General features: G+C 43.2%; 1 protein-coding gene across 4 annotated transcripts in view; it reads left to right on the top strand.

Moving 5' to 3' along the window:
- Window positions 1-3,888: 3,888 nt before the first annotated feature.
- Window positions 3,889-22,397, top strand: part of AP2A2 (adaptor related protein complex 2 subunit alpha 2) — a 69,148-nt gene continuing 50,639 nt past the window's right edge. For 2 of the 4 annotated variants that reach the window (XM_077321438.1, XM_077321441.1), the window contains exon 1: window positions 3,889-4,077. In XM_077321438.1, the coding sequence (XP_077177553.1) occupies window positions 4,011-4,077 (67 nt within the window). In that variant the 5' untranslated portion in view covers window positions 3,889-4,010. The remainder of the gene's footprint in view (window positions 4,078-22,397) is intronic. The other 2 variants (XM_077321439.1, XM_077321442.1) reach the window with 1 other exon arrangement.

Below are 22,397 nucleotides of genomic sequence, written 5' to 3' on the forward strand. Positions count from 1 at the left end.
CTCGCAGTGCTGAATGGTTAGGGGTTTTCACACTGTGATTGTTAGGGGTCTTCATATTTACATGGTTTGTGGACCACAAGAATGAAAAAAGGCAATATACTTGCTTTGTTAGTAACTGAGCATGCGCGTCCCTCATTGAGCATGTATATAGACCACAAGCCACAGACATGTGAAGGTTTCCTTAGATATTGGGGGATTGCACTTATGCGTCCTGCCAATGTTCACGAACTACAGCTACGCTTTTCTTTAGCAGTGACGATACCTAAAACCAAGGGAAATTTCTAGGTAATCTTGGCTCCCTCTTGGTATTTATATTTATTTTATAGTTTTATATATGGTGAGCTATTAATGAACATGGTGCTAGGGTTTTTTGTGTGCCGCACAAGTAACAGCATCAGTTGTGTTCTGCTAAGGCTCTATGAATCCTTAAACCGGGCCTGATCCCAGCATACGGGAGAAATAGCAGCTCTGGGATCACTTTAGAAACAAACAGAAAGAATCCAGGCTAAGCTAGAGCTGCCAGAGAAACAGTGCCAGGATTTGCTAAGGAGGGGGGAATGAGCTAGAGAAAGGGGTCCTGGGCTCTCTTCTAGGGCAGGGCCACCTCCCCAGTCCATACCCCTGGCTGGCCTCCTTTTCTTGTTTCTCTGCTGGCTGCCATAATTGATGGCCCCTTTAGCTTTGCTGCAGGTCTTCTAAGGCAGAGACCCACTAAAAAGTGCCCTGGTGAGATTAATAAGCAGTCTTCTTCTGCTGCACTCTGATGCCAAGGATATGTTTTATCTAGAAACAGTGAAAGATGAACTTGAATGCTCCTATCAATAGACTTTAAAAGATGCAGTTTTGATTAAAATATCCCAGTTTTCCATTTCAATCCATACTGTCAAGTTTTTGTGTTAAATTTATTTATTTAGTTGTTTGTTTGTTTATTTGGATTTTTATACCGCCCATTCTTTGCAGCTCTGGGCAGTTTACATTGAACATTGTATAACTACATGGAACATTATATAGTCTGTAACATTGTACAACTTTCAATAAAACATAACAGTTCAATACATTGTGTAATTTTCAATAATCATCCTAATAAACTATGGGGCCAGGGATCCACAGCCAGTTGGAGGTAGTTAAGCATAAGACTCTTTTGGGGGTATATTAAGAAATCTCTTGACAGAGTATAACAGCTAAACTTAGCTTGTGGCGTCTTAATAAGTTGAAGTGCTGACCCACCTTGGTCTAGCTGACGTCGGAGGTTGTCCGTCAGGGCAACTAGAGCTATCTCTACCGCATGTCCAGGCTGGAAGCCCAACTGAAATGGGTCATGGGCTGTTGTGAGGTTGACTAGCATTCCCCGCAGTACCCTAGAGCAGGGGTAGTCAACCTGTGGTCCTCCAGATGCTGGTCCTCTTTTCTGTTTGTTCATTGTGAACCTTTCTTTTTTTGTACCACATATAAGGAAGAACAATAATAAAATGTACTCCATCCACACTGTGATAATTGCCTGATCCTGAGAAATGGCTATATGAACATTGCACTAAGTAATGGTATCGGTGAATCAGGAACATATGTTTATGTTCCTGTTTGTTGTAGTGGTTAGGATTGCGGACTCCTAATCTGGCATGCCGGGTTCAATTCTGCACTCCACCACATGCTGGGTGACCTTGGGCTCGCCACGGCACTGATAAAACTGTTCTGACCGAGGATATCAGAGCTCTCTCAGCCTCACCCACCTCACAGGGTGTCTGTTGTGGGGAGGGGAAAGGGAAGGCGACTGTAAGCCGCTTTGAGCCTCCTTCGTATAGAGAAAAGCGGCATATAAGAACCAACTCTTCTTCTTATGAACAGCAAGCTATAAACCTACAAGGATTTACAGGGTTGAGAAACACTGCTTTAAGCACTATGCTGGGTATAATGGGATAGTTGCTGTTGTTCAACCTTTTAAGGGTTGAGAAACCCCTGAAACATTCTTCAGGTTTCAAGGAACCCCAAAAGTGATGTCAGCAGGCCACACCTCTCTGCCGTGGCCCCAGAAGTCACAGCTCACCAGAAGTGAAATCACTCAGACACACTCACTGGATGTGTCATCAAACTATGTTGCCCCCATCACCCTAATGCGAGAAATGGCACAACAGCCTACTCTGCTGGGCCAGGTACAGGGCTGAGGTAGGCATCTAGAGCCCCTCCCACCCCAAATGAGAGTACTTAATTCTCTAGACTCCAGAGCCTCGGCCAGCAAGGGTTTTTATTCTCAGGGTCCCTTCCCAATATTGGCCATTGGGGGGGGGGGGTCAATATAACCATATATGGTAGCATTAATATATTTTAATTTTAAAAATATAAAAAATTAATCAACTCCCATTCAATCAGCGAAACCCTTCTGGAGTTGTTGAGAAACCTTCGGGTTTTCATGAAACCCCTGTTGAGAAAGCCTGCATTAAAAGTTCAAATCCAAAAAACATTGGAAGAACAGTCTTTTCCCTACAAGTTGACTCTCTTAGATAACGGGGAAAGGATGATCAAAGTAATAAAGTAATAAAATTTAAGAAGTTTCAGAGGGGCCAAAAAGTCTATGAGGAAAACAGGGTTTATGAATTATCTAATAGTACAAAAGCAAATCCAAAAAGAAAATTTGCCTCAACACCCTCTTAAATACAAGCTCTGAAATGGCTAGGAGTAAGTCAGAGGAGGAAGCTATACCTGAGGATTCTTTTTATAAGAACTCGACACACACTAACAATTTTTTAGACAAAAAGGACAAGAGATACATGACAACTGAGAATATATCACATTTTGAGAACCTACATATTCTTCTGTCAGAGTGGGAAATCTGCTTTTAAAATATCTTTTATTCCTACTCCACAATATGATTCTTTTAAATAAATGATAGAAATACAATTTTTTGGAAAAATTAAGCTAGCAGATTATTGGATAAATGTAAATTTAATTTATTGCCCACCACTCTCAGCAAATCCGTCTCGTGGCAGGTTACATAACTGTCTCAGTAAAATAAAAGATCCCCATTTAAAACCACCATTAAAACCTCAATAAAACTTTACAGAATAGAAAATACAAAACAGTATGGTGGAAAATAACTACAAGCCCACCCCAACAAAACAACTGCCAGCCAGGGCGGCTAGGGAGTGTGACTACCCGCCACACCATAATGGTACATGATTCTTAATTTAAACTAAAGTCCACTTGTAATCCCACTTGACAAGAAAGATCTTAGCCTGAGTTTTATAAACTCGTGCATAAAAGTACAGCTTTAATTTAGATATATAGACTGAATATGGATTAAATGTGGATTTTGTTGTCAGATATTAAATATGCAAAGAGGGGTGCAAAACCCAGGTGCTTAAAATAATAATTTTATTAAGAAGAGAAATAAACTTTTTTTGTACTCATTCAGCATATTCTGTACCTTCTGGAGGCAAGCAGGGAGGAAGTGTGCTCCTCAGAGCAGGAAGCCTCCAAAGAGACAATCAGAACACTGGAGATTATTTGAAAAACATGAGGATGTTCCTAAGCTAACTAAAGGTGCCACTGGACTCTGATTTTGGTTTGTTATGCTGTTTCAGACCACTTGAATCTAGGTAAATAATAGTCCAAGAACAAGAGTGTTGTAAAATCTTTTGTTAGAAATACTACAGGCGTCACAGAGTAACGAGTTCTCTAGTGTCTGGGCTGCGTTTTCAACCAACCTTTGTGCAACCTCAAGCATTAACTCGAGCGAACCCACACCCGGCATACCGAGGCTTAAAAGCGTGATGAAGCCGCACTCCAGAGCGCGAGCCTCCCGCCTACTTCCCACGCCCGTCTCCAGACACCAGGGGGCGCGTTGCGCTCTGTATGCGGTCGAGAGCGGGAGACGAGGGCCCCAAGGCTTCGCGCCTGCGCGGACTCGGAAGCGGAGGCGGAGCGGCCGCGGCGTGGGTGGAGCGGCGGCTCGAGAGGCTAAAGGTCCTTGTAGCGAGTAGCGGCCATAGCGCAGAGCTGCGCGTTTTGTCGCCAGGATGCCGGCGGTGTCGAAGGGCGATGGCATGCGGGGCCTGGCGGTCTTCATCTCCGACATCAGGAACTGTGAGTGGCGCTCGGGAGGGTCCTTTCCCAAGGGGGGGAGGGGGGTGCGTGCCCAGAGGATCGTGGGAAGCGCTGGCCGCCCGCCTGGGTCTGGGGGTCGGCGTGCCCCGCGGGGGCTCGGTGCCCTCGGGGGCTCGACGCGTGTCTGGAGTCCCGTGTCCTGCGTGTCAGCTGCCGGGAATGGGTGGTGATTCTCCTCCCAGGAGAGGGCTCTTTCTCAGTGCAGCAGGAGAGGGGAAGCCCCATTCATTCCCCGAGGAGGGAGCGCGGTGGGAACTCGCAGGGAGGAGCCCTGTTTACAAGGCTTTGGGGTGATGGGGTCTTGAGGACGCTGTAACGTGTTGGGGGCTTTTCTGGGGAGGGGGTTCTCTCTCTGTTCCCTGCATGGCTTGTTTTTGCACGCGCAGAATCACGAGAGCTGCTTCCTGAGACGGGTGGGGGAGGGATGCATATGAGCGATGGATCCCCTATTCTGGGCTAGGCTGAAGTCACGAGCAAGTAGAGATGTGCCAGCTTAAAAGTATGCATCATCTTTTACCATTCGGGAGGTTAGGTATTTAGGGAAGAAACGCATTGTACCTATTAGAGTTTCTTTAAAGGGGAAAAAAAGCTAATATCACCAGCATAAACACTTGCTATATTTAAATTGCTTGTCACCAATGTTAAGCTGAGAATATATGCACTGAACTGTTCTTGTAAGATCTGTTCTAAAAGTGATTAATGTAAATCTTGCCCCTGAATATGTTTGTTGCCAGACTATTTCACAAACCAGCAAGCAGAAACTGATGACCATTCCGCACTCGTTCAAAATTGCACAATGGTTGCAAATTGAAATCACTACTAATTTGCTGTTATGCACAATGTAGTTGACAATCTGCCACACTCCTGAAACCGATCCGCAAAAAGCGCTTCGTTGTAGCGCTTTCGGGGAAATCCCAAAAAGTGGATTCACCCACTGGAAAGTGCTACACTCTTGCAACCAATCTGCAACACTAGCGGGAAAGTTCTGTGTGTTACCATTGTTGCGGTTTCTGCAAAGTCCCTCCCCCTGGCTCTCTCCTCTGATCTTCCAGCGAAGTGATCGCCATTTTTTTTCTCGGAGCGAGCGGAGATCAATGCACCGGCGAGCCTTGGTTTACCCAGTGAGGCTTCCCCGGCTGCAGTCCCTCCCCAGAGCTGTTTTAAGTCACCAAGCACCACACAGCCCCTTTTGCTGATTTATTTTCCCTTTATTTTTCACTCTATTTTCGGCCAAAAATCGCGCCTGTGCGGGGTGGGGGTTATTTTTTTTTCACCCAGGGGGAGCGTGGCAACAATGAAACGGCAGCTCAAACACCACCTGCTAGCTAGATGGGTCTCTCTGTTGTAACGAATCAACGCAGATTCGTTGCAACGTGTGTGTATTTTTTAAACCTTCCTTAAAGGGAAAGGGGCTTTTCGGGAGCATGATAACGGCCGCCCATTGGCTGCTCGTTTGATCGACGGCCAGGGGCGGGACAAAGCTCGGCAATATCGCTTCCTGGCTAGCGATTTTTGCCGAGACCGGAAACCTGTGGGAAACGATAGAAACGCAACTGGATTCCACTACAAAGGCAGGTATGCATAAAGACGAATTCCACTATTTAAAATGGCGTTTTTTCGTTCCAAAACCAATTTGCTACATAGATCCTGGTGCAGAATGGCCCTGAGTTACAGTGGCTTAACTGCAGGAATTTAGGAGGCCAGTTAGTCAAATTAGCTTGGTTTCTGTACAGTTGTTCTGAGGATTTACAAATTACCTGCTGTGTAGCTAACCTGTACTCATAATCTTCTTTTGGCAGCAGGGCTTGTATCTTCAGGAGACTTTTTAAGGTGAAATGCCAGTAGTGAGCTGGCAAGTGTCAAGAATTGTACATTGTTTAATTGTACATTATATATGCTTAATAATGGCCTTTTGTGTACTTATGTCAACATATCCTCTCTACAACAGACTTTCTCAACTTTTTTACCATTGAGAAACCCCTGAAACATTCTACAAGCTTTGAGAAACCCCAGAAGTAGTGCAGAATGTGTTTGGGAAGCATAGCTGTGTACATGCTCCCCACCCCTTCCAGAACCATTCTCTGCCATTTAGGGAGGATTAGGTGTGTTGACATGATGACCATATATGTTTAACACAATTTTAAAAATATATAGAATTAACTCCCATCCATTTGGGTAACCCTTCCAAAGCCTTCAAGAAAACCCAGGGTTTCACAAAACCCAGCTCTACAGATACATTAAACAATGAGAAGCCAAGCTAGATTGATGCACTTGCAAACTGAATTGTAGTTTAAAGCAGCCTTTCTCAAATTTTTTTACCATTGAGAACCTTCTGAAACATTCTTCACAGAATCATAGAGTTGGAAGGGACCATACAGGCCATCTAGTCCAACCCCCTGCTCAACGCAGGATTGGCCCAAAGCATCCTAAATCATCCAAGAAAAGTGTGTATCCAACCTTTGCTTGAAGACTGCCAGTGAGGGGGAGCTCACCACCTCCTTAGGCTGAACTGCTGAACTATTCTGACTGTGAAAAAATGTTTCCTGATTTGTTGAACTTGTAGTTTTAAACCCATTACTGTGTGTCCTTTCCTCTGCAGCCAACGGAAACAGCATCCTGCCCTCCTCCAAGTGACAACCTTTCAAATACTTAAAGAGGGCTATCATGTCCCTTCTCAACCTCCTTTTCTCCAGGCTGAACATTCCCAAGTCCCTCAACCTATTTTCATAGGGCTTGGTCCCTTGGCCCCAGATCATCCTGGTCGCTCTCCTCTGTACCCTTTCAATTTTATCGACGTCCTTCTTGAAGTGAGGCCTCCAGAACTGCACACACAGTACTCCAGGTGTGGTCTGACCAGTGCCGTATACAATGGGACTATGACATCTTGTGATTTTGATGTGATGCCCCTGTTGATACAGCCCAAAATGGCATTCGCCTTTTTTACCGCTGCATCACACTGCCTGCTCATGTTTAGTTTACAATCCACAAGTACCCCAAGGTCTCGTTCACACACAGTGTTACCTATCCAGTAGGCATGCTTTTCATTTTTCTGACCCAGATGCAGAACTTTACACTTATCTTTATTAAATGGCATCTTGTTCTCATTTGCCCATTTTTCCATTGTGTTCAGATCTCGTTGAACTCTTGCCAGTCCTCCCAATTTGGTGTCATCTGCAAACTTGATGAGTAGTCCCTCCACCCCTCATCTGGATCCTTAATAAATATGTTTAAAAGTACCGGACCGAGCCCTGAGGTACCCCGCTACTCACCTCCCTCCAGTCTGATGAAACACCATTGACAACAACTCTTTGAGTGCGGTTCTCTAACCTATTCCCTATCCACCTAACTATCTGAAAATCCAGATTGCAGTCCTTCAATTTATCCATCAGAACATCATGGGGAACCTTATCAAAAGCTTTACTAAAATCCAACTAAACGACATCAACCGAATTTCCCCGATCCAGCAAACCTGTTACTTGGTCAAAAAAGAAAACCAGGTTGGTCTAACAGGACCTGTTGGAGACAAATCCATGCTGACTTCCTTGGATCACCAAATTGTCCTCCAGATGTTTGCAGATCGCTCCCTTTAATATCTGCTCCATTATCTTCCCCACAACAGAGGTCAGACTCACTGGTCAGAAGTTTCCCAGGTCATCCTTCCTCCCTTTTTTGAAGATCGGAATAACATTTGTTCTCTTCCAATCCTCCGGGACATCTCCAGTCCTTAAAGAGGTCCCAAAGATGATGGACAAGGGTTCTGCAAGTTCTCTGGAAAGTTCTTTGAGCACTCTTGGGTGTATTTCATCCGGCCCAGGGGATTTGAACTCATCCAGTGCAGCTAAATGCTTCTCAACAACCTCTCTATGTCAACCTGCCACCCAGACACTATCCCTTGGCTACTGCCATCTCTAGATGTGGCTAAACCCTTTGACCAATGGGAAAAAACAGATGTAAAATAGGCACTGAGCCTTTCTGCTTTCTCTGCATCTTCCGTTAGAGTTTGTCCATCTGCACCCAACAGTGGGCCTATTGCCTCCTTTATTTTACGTTTGCTCTTCACATAACTGAAAAATCTTTTCTTGTTACAATGGGCTTCCCTGGCCAATTTTAGCTCACTCTCAGCTTTGGCCTTTCTGATTATTGATCTACAGTGCCTAGTAACCTGTAGGTACTCTTCTTTAGAGCTCTGTCCTTCCCTCCATTTCCTGAACATTTCCCTTTTCTTTCTTAGTTCCTCTTGAAGTTCTCTGTTCATCCAAATAGGCTTCTTAGAGCTCCTGCAGTGTTTTCGTCTTTCTGGGATAGTCATTGATTGAGCATGCAATAGCTCTTGTTTGAGTAGCGCCCACCCTTCACATGCTCCCTTCCCTTCCAGCATTCTCATCCATGGTATGACACTCATCATGTCTCTGAGTTTATTAAAGTTTGCCCTATGAAAATCCAACATCCGTGTCTGGCTACAAGCTTCCTTGGCTCCCCATCTCAAAAGGAATTCTATGAGGACATGGTCACTTCCCCCTAGGGTCCCCACCTCCTTCATCCCATCCACCAACTCTTGCCTCTTGGTCAGTATTAAGTCCAGTATGGCTGAACCTCTTTGAGAAACCCCAGAAGTGGCATGGATATGGTTGGAAAACATAGCGGTGACACATGCCCACCTGGCGTCTCTCCCAGCTCATAATTGGGCATTTTTGGAGGGGGGGGTTGATTTGACTATAGTCAAATTTTGAGAATGTTTAACAAATTTTTAAAAATATATAAAATGTAACAAAATTTTTAAAAATATATAAGAATTAATTTACTCCCACACATTCAGGAAACCCTTCCCGTTCTGTTGAGAAAGCCTCGTTTAGAGCCTCAGATATACAAAAAATTACTAAATTTATCACTTTGTGGTAATGTACTTTATTTATTCTCTGCCTTCCTCCCCAATGGCAGCCTAAACATACTAACATCATTTTGTCCTCACACCAACCCTGTGAGGTAGTTTCAGTTGAGAGAGTGTGACTGTCCCAGAGTCACCTAGAGCGTCCATGGCACGAATCAAGTCTTGGTCTTTCATATGCTAGTCTGATGCTCCTGATGTTAAGGGACCTCCTAAACTTGACATAGCCTGGGGCTTCAGAATGTTTCAATTCAGCCATGATGAGGAACAAATTATCTCGCCTATTAAAAATTACTTGAGGATGTTCTATTGCTGCACATATCTAGCATGTGTTGATTATCCTGTTTGTCATTGCTGGTGAGAGATGCTTTAAATTTTATTATTTAGAAGACTTTAGTAAGACTCCCAAGGCCGTCCAAACAGGAGCTCCTGTGTGTCAGTTCCAAGTATTCTACCCGGAAGTGTCTGAAAGCCCTCACGCAGTGGAGGCTAGTATAGTGGTGGCTAACTAGGCATGACACTTGCTGGAATACCTGTGCCAATTCTTGGTGGCTGGTCCATAATCTCTAAATAATCTCAATTTGTTGGGTAGGTTGATTATGTGTTTATCATTTGTTGCTTAGGGAAATGGCTGTTTGGAAGTGACTTTGTGGGTCTCTGGGCACCTTGCTTTTATGATTGAAGTGTCAGGTGCCAAATTACACTTGGGACCTATTATCTAACAATCCAAGTTGGAGAAACATTACAGCCATTTTTACATAATAGCTAGGTAGCTGCATTACTGCTGTTGTTGTCGTCATCCAGCATTTAATAAAAAGAGCATTTTATGACGTATTGGATGTATTGGATTTAAGGCTGGAAATCTGTATGTATACGCACTGAAAACACTCTTGTTGACATTGAATTATCTGGGAGTGTTTAAGATTGCATTGCTCATCTAAGGTGTCTGTTGGGAGAGTTGTCTCCAGTCTGGTATGCTAAGTGGAGATATTTTGAGCTGCTGAATAAAATTCTCAAAATGTGAATGTCTCCTGCATAGATGGTGCTCTAAGGGGATTAGCTGAAGAAATGCTTCATAATCCTGCAGTAAAACTAAGCTCCTCAGATCCATGCCCTGTATTGTATTTTGACGGGCAAAAAAGGAGAGGCATTGTATCTGTAAAATCAGAATTGTGGGCAGATTTGATGGCCCGACTCACTGCCTCTCCTCAGTACCTGTCAAAATTGAGCTCAGCATATGGATCCAAAGGTTTACTAGAAGATTCTCCTTACTAAGAGAAATCAAAACACATGCAAAGGAACATTCTATGGTCATCCAGTTTCTTCAGTGAGATAGAAATATTTCAGTTAGTCTTTAGTGTTATACTTCATCATTTTCTTTTTGTATGAAACTTTAAAAGGTATTGTTTAAGCCAAATATTACAATTGCAGCAAGTGTTGGGATAATAAATGACATCCTAAATATACTTATAATAATTTGAGTGTTCTCCAAAACATTAATGGGTTGGAGAAATGAGTAGGACTTGCACACTTGGTGGGAGTACATGTATTTATATTATATTTTTAAATTTATGTTTGGATTTATTTCCCGCTGCTCCTGGCCAAGGCTTGCTTGTGGGGGGGTTACAACCCAGGAAAAACCTCAAAGTAATTACTTAACAGATGGCAGCAGAGTTATAACCACAATATTCCCCTCAAAAGGCAGCCTCTGGCTCTGCGATCTCCCTCATCACAGGATCCATAACACTGGGGGATGAAGATGTCCAGTGTCTGATTATACAGACTTCAGGAGAGAGGTGGGAGGACCCAAGATATCCCAACCCTAGCCTTGACCAAATACCTGGTGGATGTTTCATCTTACAGGCCCCACAGAACTGCAGTAGTTCCAACAGAGCCCTCAGCTCTTCTGGGAGCTCATTTCAGTAGACAGGGGTCAAGGCCAGGCACACTTCATGTGGGCCAGGGATCACCAGTTAATTAGTTCCCACAGAGTGGAGAGCCCTACAGGGGGCATAGGGAGACAAGCAGTCCCTCAGGTATGTTGGACCCAGACCACAAAGGGCCTTAAAGTTCATAATCAAAATCTTGAACTTAATCCAGAACACCACTGGTAGCCAATGCAGCTGCTTCAGCACTGGCTGATTATGGGCCCTCCAAAATGTCCCAGTGAGAAGTGTTCTTCATTTAATTAGAGGTCAACTTTGTCTGAAAGTGTTGCTTTTTAACTGTAATCCGGCTGTCTAATATCTTGAGGCAGTAGATTTGATGTAGTTAAATATGCTAAGCATTATGATGGTAGGGGAAGAAACCTAGAAGTGTTAGGTAAAATATTGTGTCCGGCGGTGTCCGAATCGGCTGCTCCAGGCTGATGCAGCCAGCACCGGGGGGGAGGCACAGGCGCCAGTGTATCAGTCGGTGCACACATGCAGGCACATGCCATAGTTTACAAGAAGTGCTTATGTTTCCTGTAGCAATCATAATGTGTACAGCAGCCTGGGTTCTTTCTTAGAATGGATGAATTGGAGACTACCTGCTTAACATTTCTATATTGTGCCTTTTAAAAGAACTAATTGCTTTCTTTAAAAGTTACCTTTTCCCTGTCTTCATACTGTTGTTCAGAGTACTAATATACTTTATTAGCAGGTCTGGGAATTTTGTGTGAAATCTTACTTTCATTCAGAACTGAACTTTTTACTCCAAATATTGTATCAGAAATATACACACTGTAGCCCAGTAAGTAGCATTTGCCATGGATACTTGTTCAGCTATATAAAACTACTGTAGTGTATTGGCAGATTCCAACCCTAGGTGATGCATGCAGAATACGTACCTTTTTCCATCTGTTGCCTCACATTGATAAGCAGAATAATCCCTAAGATAGGGCAACTACTCCAAACCTCTGCGACTTCACAAAGAAGTTGTCCATCGGGGGGGGGGATCCATGTTGTATCTGCTGTACCTGCTAGGTAGCACCTTGTGCAACATTCATGAGACCTAGAATTCTTCCACAGTTGGGGGAAGGTGCCATCCCAGGCCCCACATTCCCTTGGGATGGCCCTGTTTGACAGAAGCCATGTTACTTGTATGCTTTGTGTTTGCTGTGCTTTTCCGGAATTGCAGGAACCTGCGGCAGTGCTCATATGGACATAATCTAAATTCTATGCTAGGAGAACCAATGTTTACAAACACTGTAGGCAAAGTGCACTTAGAAATTATCCTAGAGGAAACACTGGCACATGAAGGGACCCCACCATGTAAAGGCTGAGAACAGAAATGCTAAATGTCACCGCTTGCATAGGAGAAGGAGGAATTAATGGGAGGTAAGCAATCGGCCTTCCATCCTTCTGAGGTTGGTAACATGAGTACCCAGCTTGCTGCTGGGGGATAAACCATAATGAGTGGGGAAGGCACTGGCAAACCACCCTGTATTGAGTCTTCTGTGAAAACGCTAGAGGGCGTCACTTCAAGGGTCAGACATGACTCTGTGCTTGCACAGGGGATACCTTTACCTTTTTAAGCAATTGGTAAAGGGAAAGGAAGAGCCATAAAAGCAACACTAGTTGCCTGGTGAATTCTTAGAAGCTTGTGTATACACACACCTGTCTTACAACTACGGAAACAAAGTGCAGAATGCTGTTCTATGGTAGTCTTAGAAAAGTGAGAGAAAGCAATATGCTCTTTGTTGGTCAAAGAAGGGGACATTTTAAAAACCTTATCTGCTGCTCTTGATAAAATGCCTGTATTAGTGTCCATACAAATAAGTGTGTGAGGAGGAGGGAAATAACTATGAGTTTTTGGTGGATAAGATGCTTTTATAAATCCAGTTACTGCTATTCTTGACAAGAAAACAAAGTACAGGTAGTGGAAGGAACACCAAGCTAATTGGATTCTTCCCATAGTCATTTGTACACAGATTCTCTGTGTTTATACTCCTGCAGTGAGTATGTTTGGAAGATCAGAGATTCCTGGGGACATGGTGATGTTGTTTTGTGAGTACTGCATTTTGTCTTGCTATCATGAAGGACCATCTTTCTCCCTATGCCAAATAAATTGGTGATCCCTGATCTATACAGGGCCTGTAAGACGGAGCTCTTCTGCTAGGCTTTTGGTTGAGGTTGGGCAAACAGAAGATCTTGCCATCCTCTGGAGTAGTCTCTCATCTGCAACATCATCCCTGGGGACCTCAGTGGATCTGGCAGACTGGGGGGGGGGGGGAAGGAGTTAGGGATTGGGGAGTACAGGATTGTATTGCATGGTATTAGGGGTTTTTTGTATGTTTTATTGTTAGCTGCCACAAGACAGCTGGGAGTGGCAGCATTCTAATATAATTAATTTAAGTGTGTGTGTGTGTGTTCCAATCAGTTTAGCCTATACTTCAGTTTGTTGAGATATGTTGAGTAAAATTTTACTCTCAGTTGACTTTGTTTAATTCATATTACTTGCTTGGTTCCTTGGTAGTCTTCTGTTTGGTATGTTTGCTATTTATCTAGAAGGAGCTACCCAAAGTGCTGATTTCTTAAACTTAAGCAAACTCTTCTTTGGTCTGCTGGAGCATAATTGCTCTTCAGTGCTTTTTGTGTAAAAAATAGGAGTATGATAGTGCCCCACAAATGGTTGGAGTCCACATGAGCCACTTAAAATGGAAGGGATAGTGGCACTTCATGCCTGGGTGGAGGAGGCTGCCAGAATTAACATGAGATTGTTTAACACAAACACAAACACCTCTCTATTGGGCTTCCAAAATTGTACTTTTCTGTTCAGTTCGTTTATCTATACTTGTAAATAGGCCAAACTATATTATAGTTTCATGGGAAAACTTGGCACTAATGTGCTTGACTGGCAGTTATTTGGTATGTTTGAGTAGAAGAAGAAGAGTTGGTTCTTATATGCCGCCTTTCCCTACCCGAAGGAGGCTCAAAGCGGCTTACAGTCACCTTCCCATTCCTCTCCCCACAACAGACACCCTGTGGGGTGGGTGAGGCTGAGAGAGCCCTGATATCACTGCCCGGTCAGAACAGTTTTATCAGTGCCGTGGCAAGCCCAAGGTCACCCAGCTGGTTGCATGTGGGGGAGCGCAGAATCGAACCTGGCATGCCAGATTAGAAGTCTGCACTCCTAACCACTACACCAAACTGGCTCTCACTACAGAGTAGTATGAGTCTTTGTCTTTACACTTTGTCTAGTAATAGTATGAAAAAATATTTGTTCCTGAGACGTTCTTTTTCCTCCCCTTTTCCTGTTATTTTCACCGGCAAATGCATGAAGTGCTGTTTCAGTATACCTCCCCATGCATGCTTTAAAATTAAAAGCACATATATAATAAAAGCTTCTGTAAGAGATTCTAGACGTGCTCATGCTGATAAACAGAATTTTTATGCCCTGATAAAGAGCTCATTCTAGTTCGCAGTTCACCATAGTTTCATTTGTCTTTGATTATCCTTTACCTGTGATAAGTATGAGGCTATATAAGCATTTGTCTTGGAATGCTGTTAACCAACCTTCGGCTTGCTCAGTGGATGCATTTTTATTAGATTTGGGCTGGACTCTGGCAGTTCTTGCATTCCTGTTCTGTATAGAATTGGGAGTGACTGAAGAGAATTGTACAAGCAGCTTTCTGTGCTTTTAAGCCATGTTTATGCACAATGAGATGTTGTAACAGCTGTGGCTTTTTCTACAACTGAAATTGACAAATGGGTGAGGAAAGGAGTGGGAGGAAACCCCAGCAGGCTAGCCTTTTCATTACACCGATCTCCTTAGCATTCTGGGCTGCTGTATTATTTTATTGGCATTCAGTACAGTTTCCGTATCATTGTTTCATTTTTACGGGTGGCTTTTACTTTATCAGAGCTATGTAGTCTTAGAATTTCAAGGGACATTTCTTTTTTTAAAAAAACAAAAACAAAATAGAAGTGCCTCCATTTTAAATATGGTAGTTTTTATTGGTAGCCTGGTCTGGAAGCAGAAGTTGAAGTTGCTTGCGCCATCATTTCCTTTAATAAGTGCATGGAATTGGCCATCTGTGTGTTTTTTTTTAAAGGAAGCTCTAAATTACGCTAATCTGCAGTGAGCACACAATGAAGATAATCTCTTCTGTTCTGTTAAGCGTAGATTGAAGTACAAAGACATGACAGGAGCAGCTGTATGGAATGCACTTCCTGGCTGGACTTGTTTAAAAGTTAAGCTAACCTGTTACATGAAATCTGCTTCCCATCCATCTGAAAGCTGTTGGCTATGAACACGATTCTCAAAGGGCCCTTTGGACCCTCCATGTTGCTTAATGGAGCTTCATATACAGATACTCACTGTTCATTTATCCATGCTAAGTTTCTACAGTAGACTGATTTTAATAGGCAGAGAGTACAATGCTAATATTTATTAATGCAAAACTAAAGTGCCAATTACTTCTGTTGTAATGGATTATTGTTATACTTCCGTGATTACATAAATTATGTCTCTTGTTATGGTTTCTTCCCCCCCCCCCGTCCCCCGCATAGCCTCATATATGTCTGCTTAGTGAAGAGTTACTGCATGCATTTGATGAAGTGAGCTCCAGTACATAAAAGCATATGCTGAAATAAAACCACTGTTCTGTTAAGAGTTTACAGGGATCCTGATTATTTTTGATGAAACAAGCTACCTGAGTTGCCACTCTGGACTTGTTCTGTAAACTCTTCCTCCTTAGTTTCTGAACTTCTGAAATACGTCTCGAATTGTTCAGCTGCTAGTGTGGTTTTATAAAATCTGAGGGTGGTCAAAATGTGTTTTGTGTCCTCAAGAACAGAACTTATTTTTTTTACAGCCCATTTCTAATCAAAAAAGATAAATACTGAGTTGGGGTCATCAAGCACATTTCTTCATATTAATGACATTTGAATTCTGCCTCTTTTGTGTATGTGTTGTTGTTGTTATGTGCGAAGTCGTGTCCGACCCATCGCGACCCCATGGACAATGATCTTCCAGGCCTTCCTGTCCTCTACCATTCCCTGGAGTCCTTTTAAGTTTGCACCTACTGCTTCAGTGACTCCATCCATCCACCTCCTTCTCTGTTGTCCCCTTCTTCTTTTGCCCTCGATCACTCCCAGCATTAGGCTCTTCTCCAGGGAGTCCTTCCTTCTCATGAGGTGGCCAAAGTATTTGAGTTTCATCTTCAGGATCTGGCCTTCTAAAGAGCAGTCAGGGCTGATCTCCTCTAGGACTGACCGGTTTGTTCGCCTTGCAGTCCAAGGGACTCGCAAGAGTCTTCTCCAGCACCAGAGTTCAAAAGCCTCAATTCTTTGACGCTCGGCCTTCCTTATGGTCCAACTTTCGCAGCCATACATTGCAACTGGGAATACCATAGCCTTGACTAAACACACTTTTGTTGGTAGGGTGATGTCTCTGCTTTTTAGGATGCTGTCTAGATTTGCCATAGCTTTCCTCCCCAGGAGCAAGCGTCTTTTAATTTCTTTGCTGCAGTCCCCATCTGCAGTGATCTTGGAGCTGAGGAAAATAAAATCTGTCACTATCTCCATTTCTTCCCCATCTATTTGCCAGGAATTGAGAGGGCCGGCTGCCATGATCTTTGTTTTCTTGATGTTGAGTTTCAAGCCAACTTTTGCACTCTCCTCCTTCACCCGCATCAACAGGCTCTTTAGTTCCTCTTCACTTTCTGCCATTAGAGTGGTATCATCTGCATATCTGAGGTTGTTGATATTTCTCCCTGCAATCTTGATCCCAATTTGTGACTCCTCTAATCCCGCCTTTCTCATGATGTGCTCCGCATACAAGTTAAATAGGCAAGGCGACAGTATACAGCCTTGCCGAACTCCTTTCTCAATTTTGAACCAATCCGTGATTCCATGTTCAGTTCTCACTGTTGCTTCTTGACCTGCATATAAATTTTTCAAGAGACAAATAAGATGCTCTGGTATTCCCATCTCTTTAAGAACTTGCCACAATTTGTTGTGCTCCACACAATCAAAGGCTTTAGCATAGTCAATGAAGCAGAAGTAGATGTTCTTCTGGAACTCCCTAGCTTTTTCCATGATCCAGCGTATGTTGGCAATTTGATCTCTAGTTCCTCTACCTCTTCGAAATCCTGCCTGTACTTCTGGAAGTTCTCGGTCCACATATTGCTGGAGCCTAGCTTGTAGGATTTTGAGCATAACTTTGCTAGCATGAGAAATGAGTGCAATGGTGCGGTAGTTTGAACATTCTTTGGCATTGCCCTTCTTTGGGATTGGAATGTAAACTGACCTTTTCCAATCCTGTGGCCATTGCTGAGTTTTCCAAATTTGCTGGCATATTGAGTGTAGCACTTTTACTGCATCGTCCTTTAAGATTTTGAATAGTTCAACTGGAATGCTGTCACCACCACTAGCTTTATTGTTGCTCAGACTTCCCAAGGCCCATTTGACTTCACATTCCAGGATGTCTGGCTCCAGGTCAGTAACTACCCCACTGTGGTCATCAGGGATGTTAAGCTCGCTCTTGTATAGTTCTTCTGTATAATTTTGCCACCTTTGCTTAATCTCTTCTGCTTCTGTGAGGTCCCTACCATTTTGGTCCCTTATCATACCCATCTTTGCATGAAACGTTCTCTTCATATCTCCAATTTTCTTGAAAAGATCTCTGGTCCTCCCCATTCTATTGTTTTCTTCTATTTGTTTGCACTGTTCATTTAAGAAGGCATTCTTATCTCTTCTAGCTTTTCTCTGGAATTCTGCATTCAATTGGGTGTATCTTTCTCTGTCTCCCTTGCCTTTCACTTCCCTTCTCTCCTTAGCTATTTGTAAAGCTTCCTCAGACAGCCATTTTGATTTCTTGCATTTCTTTTTCTTTGGGATGGTTTTAGTTGCTACCTCTTGTACAATGTCGCGAACCTCCGTCCATAGTTCTTCAGGCACTCTGTCTATCAGATCTAATTCCTTAAATCTATTTGTCACCTCTACTGTATATTCGTCGGGGATATGATTTAGTTCGTACCTGAGTGGCCTAGTGCTTTTCCCTACTTTCTTCAATTTAAGCCTAAATTTTGCAACAAGAAGCTCATGATCTGAACCACAATCAGCTCCTGGTCTTGTTTTTATTGCCTGTATAGAACTTTTCCATCTTTGGCTGCAGAGTACATAGTCAATCTGATTTCTGTGTTGACCGTCTGGTGATGTCCATGTGTAGAGTCGTCTCTTGGGTTGTTGGAAAAGAGTGTTTGCTATGACCATTGTATTCTCTTGACAAAATCCTACCAGCCTGTGCCCTGCTTCATTTTGTACTCCAAGGCCAAACTTGCCTGTTATCCCAGTTATCTTTTGGCTTCCTACTTTAGCATTCCAATCCCCCATGATGATAAGCACATCATTTTTTGGCGTTGCTTCTATAAGGTGTTGTAGGGCTTCATAGAACTGATCAACTTCATCCTCTTCAGCAGCAGTGGTTGGGGCATAGACCTGGATCACTGTGATGTTGAATGGTTTGCCTTGGATTCGAACTGAGATCATTCTGTCATTTTGGGGATTGTATCCCAAGACTGCTTTTCCTACTCTCTTATTGATTATGAAGGCTACTCCATTTCTTCTGCGAGATTCTTGTCCACAGTAGTATACCTGATGGTCATCTGAATTAAATTCACCCATTCCTGTCCATTTTAGTTCACTGATTCCTAAAATGTCGATGTTCAGTCTTCTCATTTCTTGTTTAACCACGTCCAGCTTGCCTTGATTCATGGATCTGACGTTCCAGGTTCCTATGGAATAAAAATCTTTACAGCATCGGACTGTCTTTTCGCCACCAGTTACTTCCACAACTGAGCGTCCTTTCGGCTTTGGCCCAGCCGCTTCATTCATTCTGGCGCTACTCGTACTAGCCATCTGCTCATCCCCAGTAGCATATTGGACACCTTCCGACCTGAGGGGCTCATCTTCCGGCGTCATATCGTTATGCCTATTGGAACTGTCCATAGAGTTTTCATGGCAAAGATACTGGAGTGGTTTGCCATTTCCTTCTCCAGTGGATCACCTTTTGTCAGAGCTCTCAGCTATGACCTGTCCGTCTTGGGTGGCCCTGCACGGCATAGCTCATAGCTTCACTGAGCTACGCAAGCCCCCTTGCCACAACAAGGCAGCGATCCTTGAAGGGGGTTTGTGTATGTAGGTGGCATTTATTGAAATGCAGTGGCTTTAAAAGGGGAATGTCTTAGAATCATAGTTGGAAGGGATCTCCAGGGTTATCTAATCCAACCCCCTGAACAATGCAGAAATTCACTACCACCTGCCTACCCACAGTGACCCCAGTTTCATGCCCAAGTGATTCTCCCCCCACCCCTTCACCAAAAATCTCCAGAATCCAGTCTGGTCTAGAGAAAATTCACCCATTCCACAGTGATGATCAGCAATTCCCTGGGTATACAAGGAAGGACCACAAGAGACAAACACTGGCACATCCCTTCCCGCATACCCACTCACATCTGCATTGGTTAATAAAATCAGCATTTCTGTCAGATAACTAGCCTCTGCTTTAAAACTTTCAAAGGAGAACCCACCGCCTCCCCGAGGAACCCTGTTCCATTGAAGTACTGTTCTAACTGTCAGGAACTTCTTCTGTATGTTGAACCGAAAAATCTTTTGAATTAATTCCAACCCTCTGGGGCAACAGAAAACAACTCTACTTCATCTTCTCTATGACAGCCCTTCATTTGAAGATGGTTATAATATCACCTCTTAGTCATCTTCTCTCCAGGCTAAACAGATCAAGCTCCCTCAACTTCTCCTCATACGACTTGGTCTCCAAACCCCTCACCATCTTCGTAGCCCTTCTCTGGGCATGCTCCAGTTTCTCTACATCTTTCTTCAATTGTGGTGCCCAAAACTGAACATGGTACTCCAAGTAAGGTCTTACCAGAGAGGAGTAAAGCGGTAATATTATCTCATATGATCTGGACACTCTACTATTTTTAATACAGACTGGAATCCTGTTTGCCTTTTTTAGTGACTGAGTCACATTACTGACTCATGTGCAGTACCTGGTCTACTAAGACCCCCAGAACCATTTCACGTGTACTACTGCCAAGTTTTGTCCATCCTATAGTGATGCAAATGATTTTTCTTACTTAAATGAAAAACTTTACATTTATCACTATTGAAATACATTTTATTCATTTAGCCCAGTTTTCTAGCCTGTCAAGATCATCTTGTATTCTGATTCTGTCTTCTGGTATCAAATAAATCAATGTTTATTTATGGTCGTTCAGACCAAAATTAAAATACAAGCAATTAAAAACTCAGACAATTTAAAAACAGTAATAGTACTCTAAATTTTTTTAAAGATCTGACAACATAAAAACTTAAGATGTTACCTTCAATATTTAAAACATAGTTTATGTTGCCAGTGACAAATGGCTCTGTGTACTTTTGAAATTGGATCAGAGAGAAATTTTCTGATCCACATACATAGTACGCTGTTTCATGGCGGCAGTGCAAAATTTAGCTGTGTTATTTGCCTGTCTTCGTCTTGAAGCAGCACCTTGACTTTCTCCTTTGAGTAAGATCTTGGGTAGGTGTTCAAAATTGGCTGAATAAAGTTACAACTGATGGTATCATAAATGGGGCAGAACAGAAGCACATGTTCGTCTGACTCGTATCCATCCGCTGGCACAAGGACAGAGTCGCTGAGCAAGAGGGTTTTTTTTATAACGCCCCTCCAACACAGCTGTAGGTAGAGCTGAACATCTCGCTTGGGCGAAGGCCCTTCTATGGGTGTTAAGTTCTAGGTCTGACAGATATGGGGCTGGAACAAGCTTGAAACAGATCCTATCTGGACACAGAAACTCTGGTGTTTTCGCTAGATCACTTTGCCGACTAATGTCCTTGGCCCTTTGTTTAATTATGGATTTAGCTTGATCTTGGTGTAAGTTGGCTAGCTGCTGTTCCATAAAGCCGAGCTGTGATAGTTTCCGCTTCACAGTTTTTAGCCAAATTGACTGAAAGTTGTCTCTTAAGATCAAAGCAGACAATCGCTTTGGGTCATAGGTTAACTTCAGCCAATAGAGGATCGATAGTATATAGATCTTATCTTCCACACTTTGCATACCTGTTTCCAATCTCACTCTGGCATTTGAAATGCATCTGGGGGAGCTGGATGATCTTCCTTAGAAATGTTGACTGCACCCTTTCCATCTGTCTTCTGGTATGTTTGCTACCCCTCCCAGTTTAGTACTTAATTTGCCAGTATTTCTAGTTGGATACAGAAGGCTCGCTGATAACCAAGTGAGATCCCTGAATGTGAAGGACTGCTGGACTTATCTGCTGCAAGTCAGGAATGGTAGTTGTTGATACTGTTCCACAACTCACCACCATTCTTGCATGCCGACCAGTCTCTTGCCTGTAGCTTCCCACCACCTTGACATAGATGGGTTAGAGATTATTCAGTCCTTTATTTTTGAGTGGAGAAACTTCCATGTTCAGAGTTACATTATTTTGTACAATGTACTGTGATGAATAGATGCCACTACTAGTATATATTTTAAGCGAGCTTGGCAGTTTCAAAGTTCAGGTATGTAGCTATGTTGGTCTTCAAGGTGCCACTGGACTCAAACTTTGTTCTGCAGTTTCAAAGTCATAATGCTTTTTCAGGAGATGACATGTAGATTATGGTATGTTTGTGATTTTATTCCCCACTTCCCAATGTGCAAAACCAGTACAATATACGTTTTATAACCCAAGTTATCAGTTCACCACATTGGTGATTATTCAAGGGAATGGATATTGTGACTGAAGCCAAAATTAGATTTTTAGCTTTGGCTGTATAGGTCATATCAAAACCAGTTTGACGGGCTAATTTCAGGTGCTAATTTCAGAACAGTCAGGTAATGTAAGTGATGTCACTCTGCATGGTCGGCCTGCGGCAGTCACACATTGGCACACATTGTTTGGCAGCTGGGGCAGGGCAGGATCACCCTCCTTGGTAGTCAGGCAGGGTCTGGGTGCAAGGCTGCCAGAGCGCCTCGCGACAGTCTTCTGGAGGTAGCCACTTCAGGGGCTGGTCCAATCCGGTCTGGGTGCAGCCAGATTTGTCTGTGTGGTTGGAAGCGCAGTCCAGACACTGGATGTATCCCGGATAGGGCTCTGCCCACAGGGGCCTTTTGCAAATATTAAGGAGAACAATGGTAAGGATGTTAAACCAAAGTGAGGGTCTAATTTCACTTGAATTTTCAAAGGCTGTAAAAAAAATTACTCTTTGACAAATTGAAGAGTATACTATGGTTTTAGGAAGCTAGTTATTTTGCAGGGCTTGAAATTGAATACATCCCTTTGAATGAAGCCAGCACTGTCTCTTATACATCTAACTTTTCTAATTCTGGCAGCTTTGTAGAAAGAGGGTCACTATGTTTCTGGTTATCTATGACCTCTGAAAGGAAGTGTGTGGAGGTTTTGTTAAATGT

This window comes from Paroedura picta, chromosome 2 (assembly GCF_049243985.1).
Source record: "Paroedura picta isolate Pp20150507F chromosome 2, Ppicta_v3.0, whole genome shotgun sequence".
Classification (NCBI taxonomy): domain Eukaryota; kingdom Metazoa; phylum Chordata; class Lepidosauria; order Squamata; family Gekkonidae; genus Paroedura; species Paroedura picta.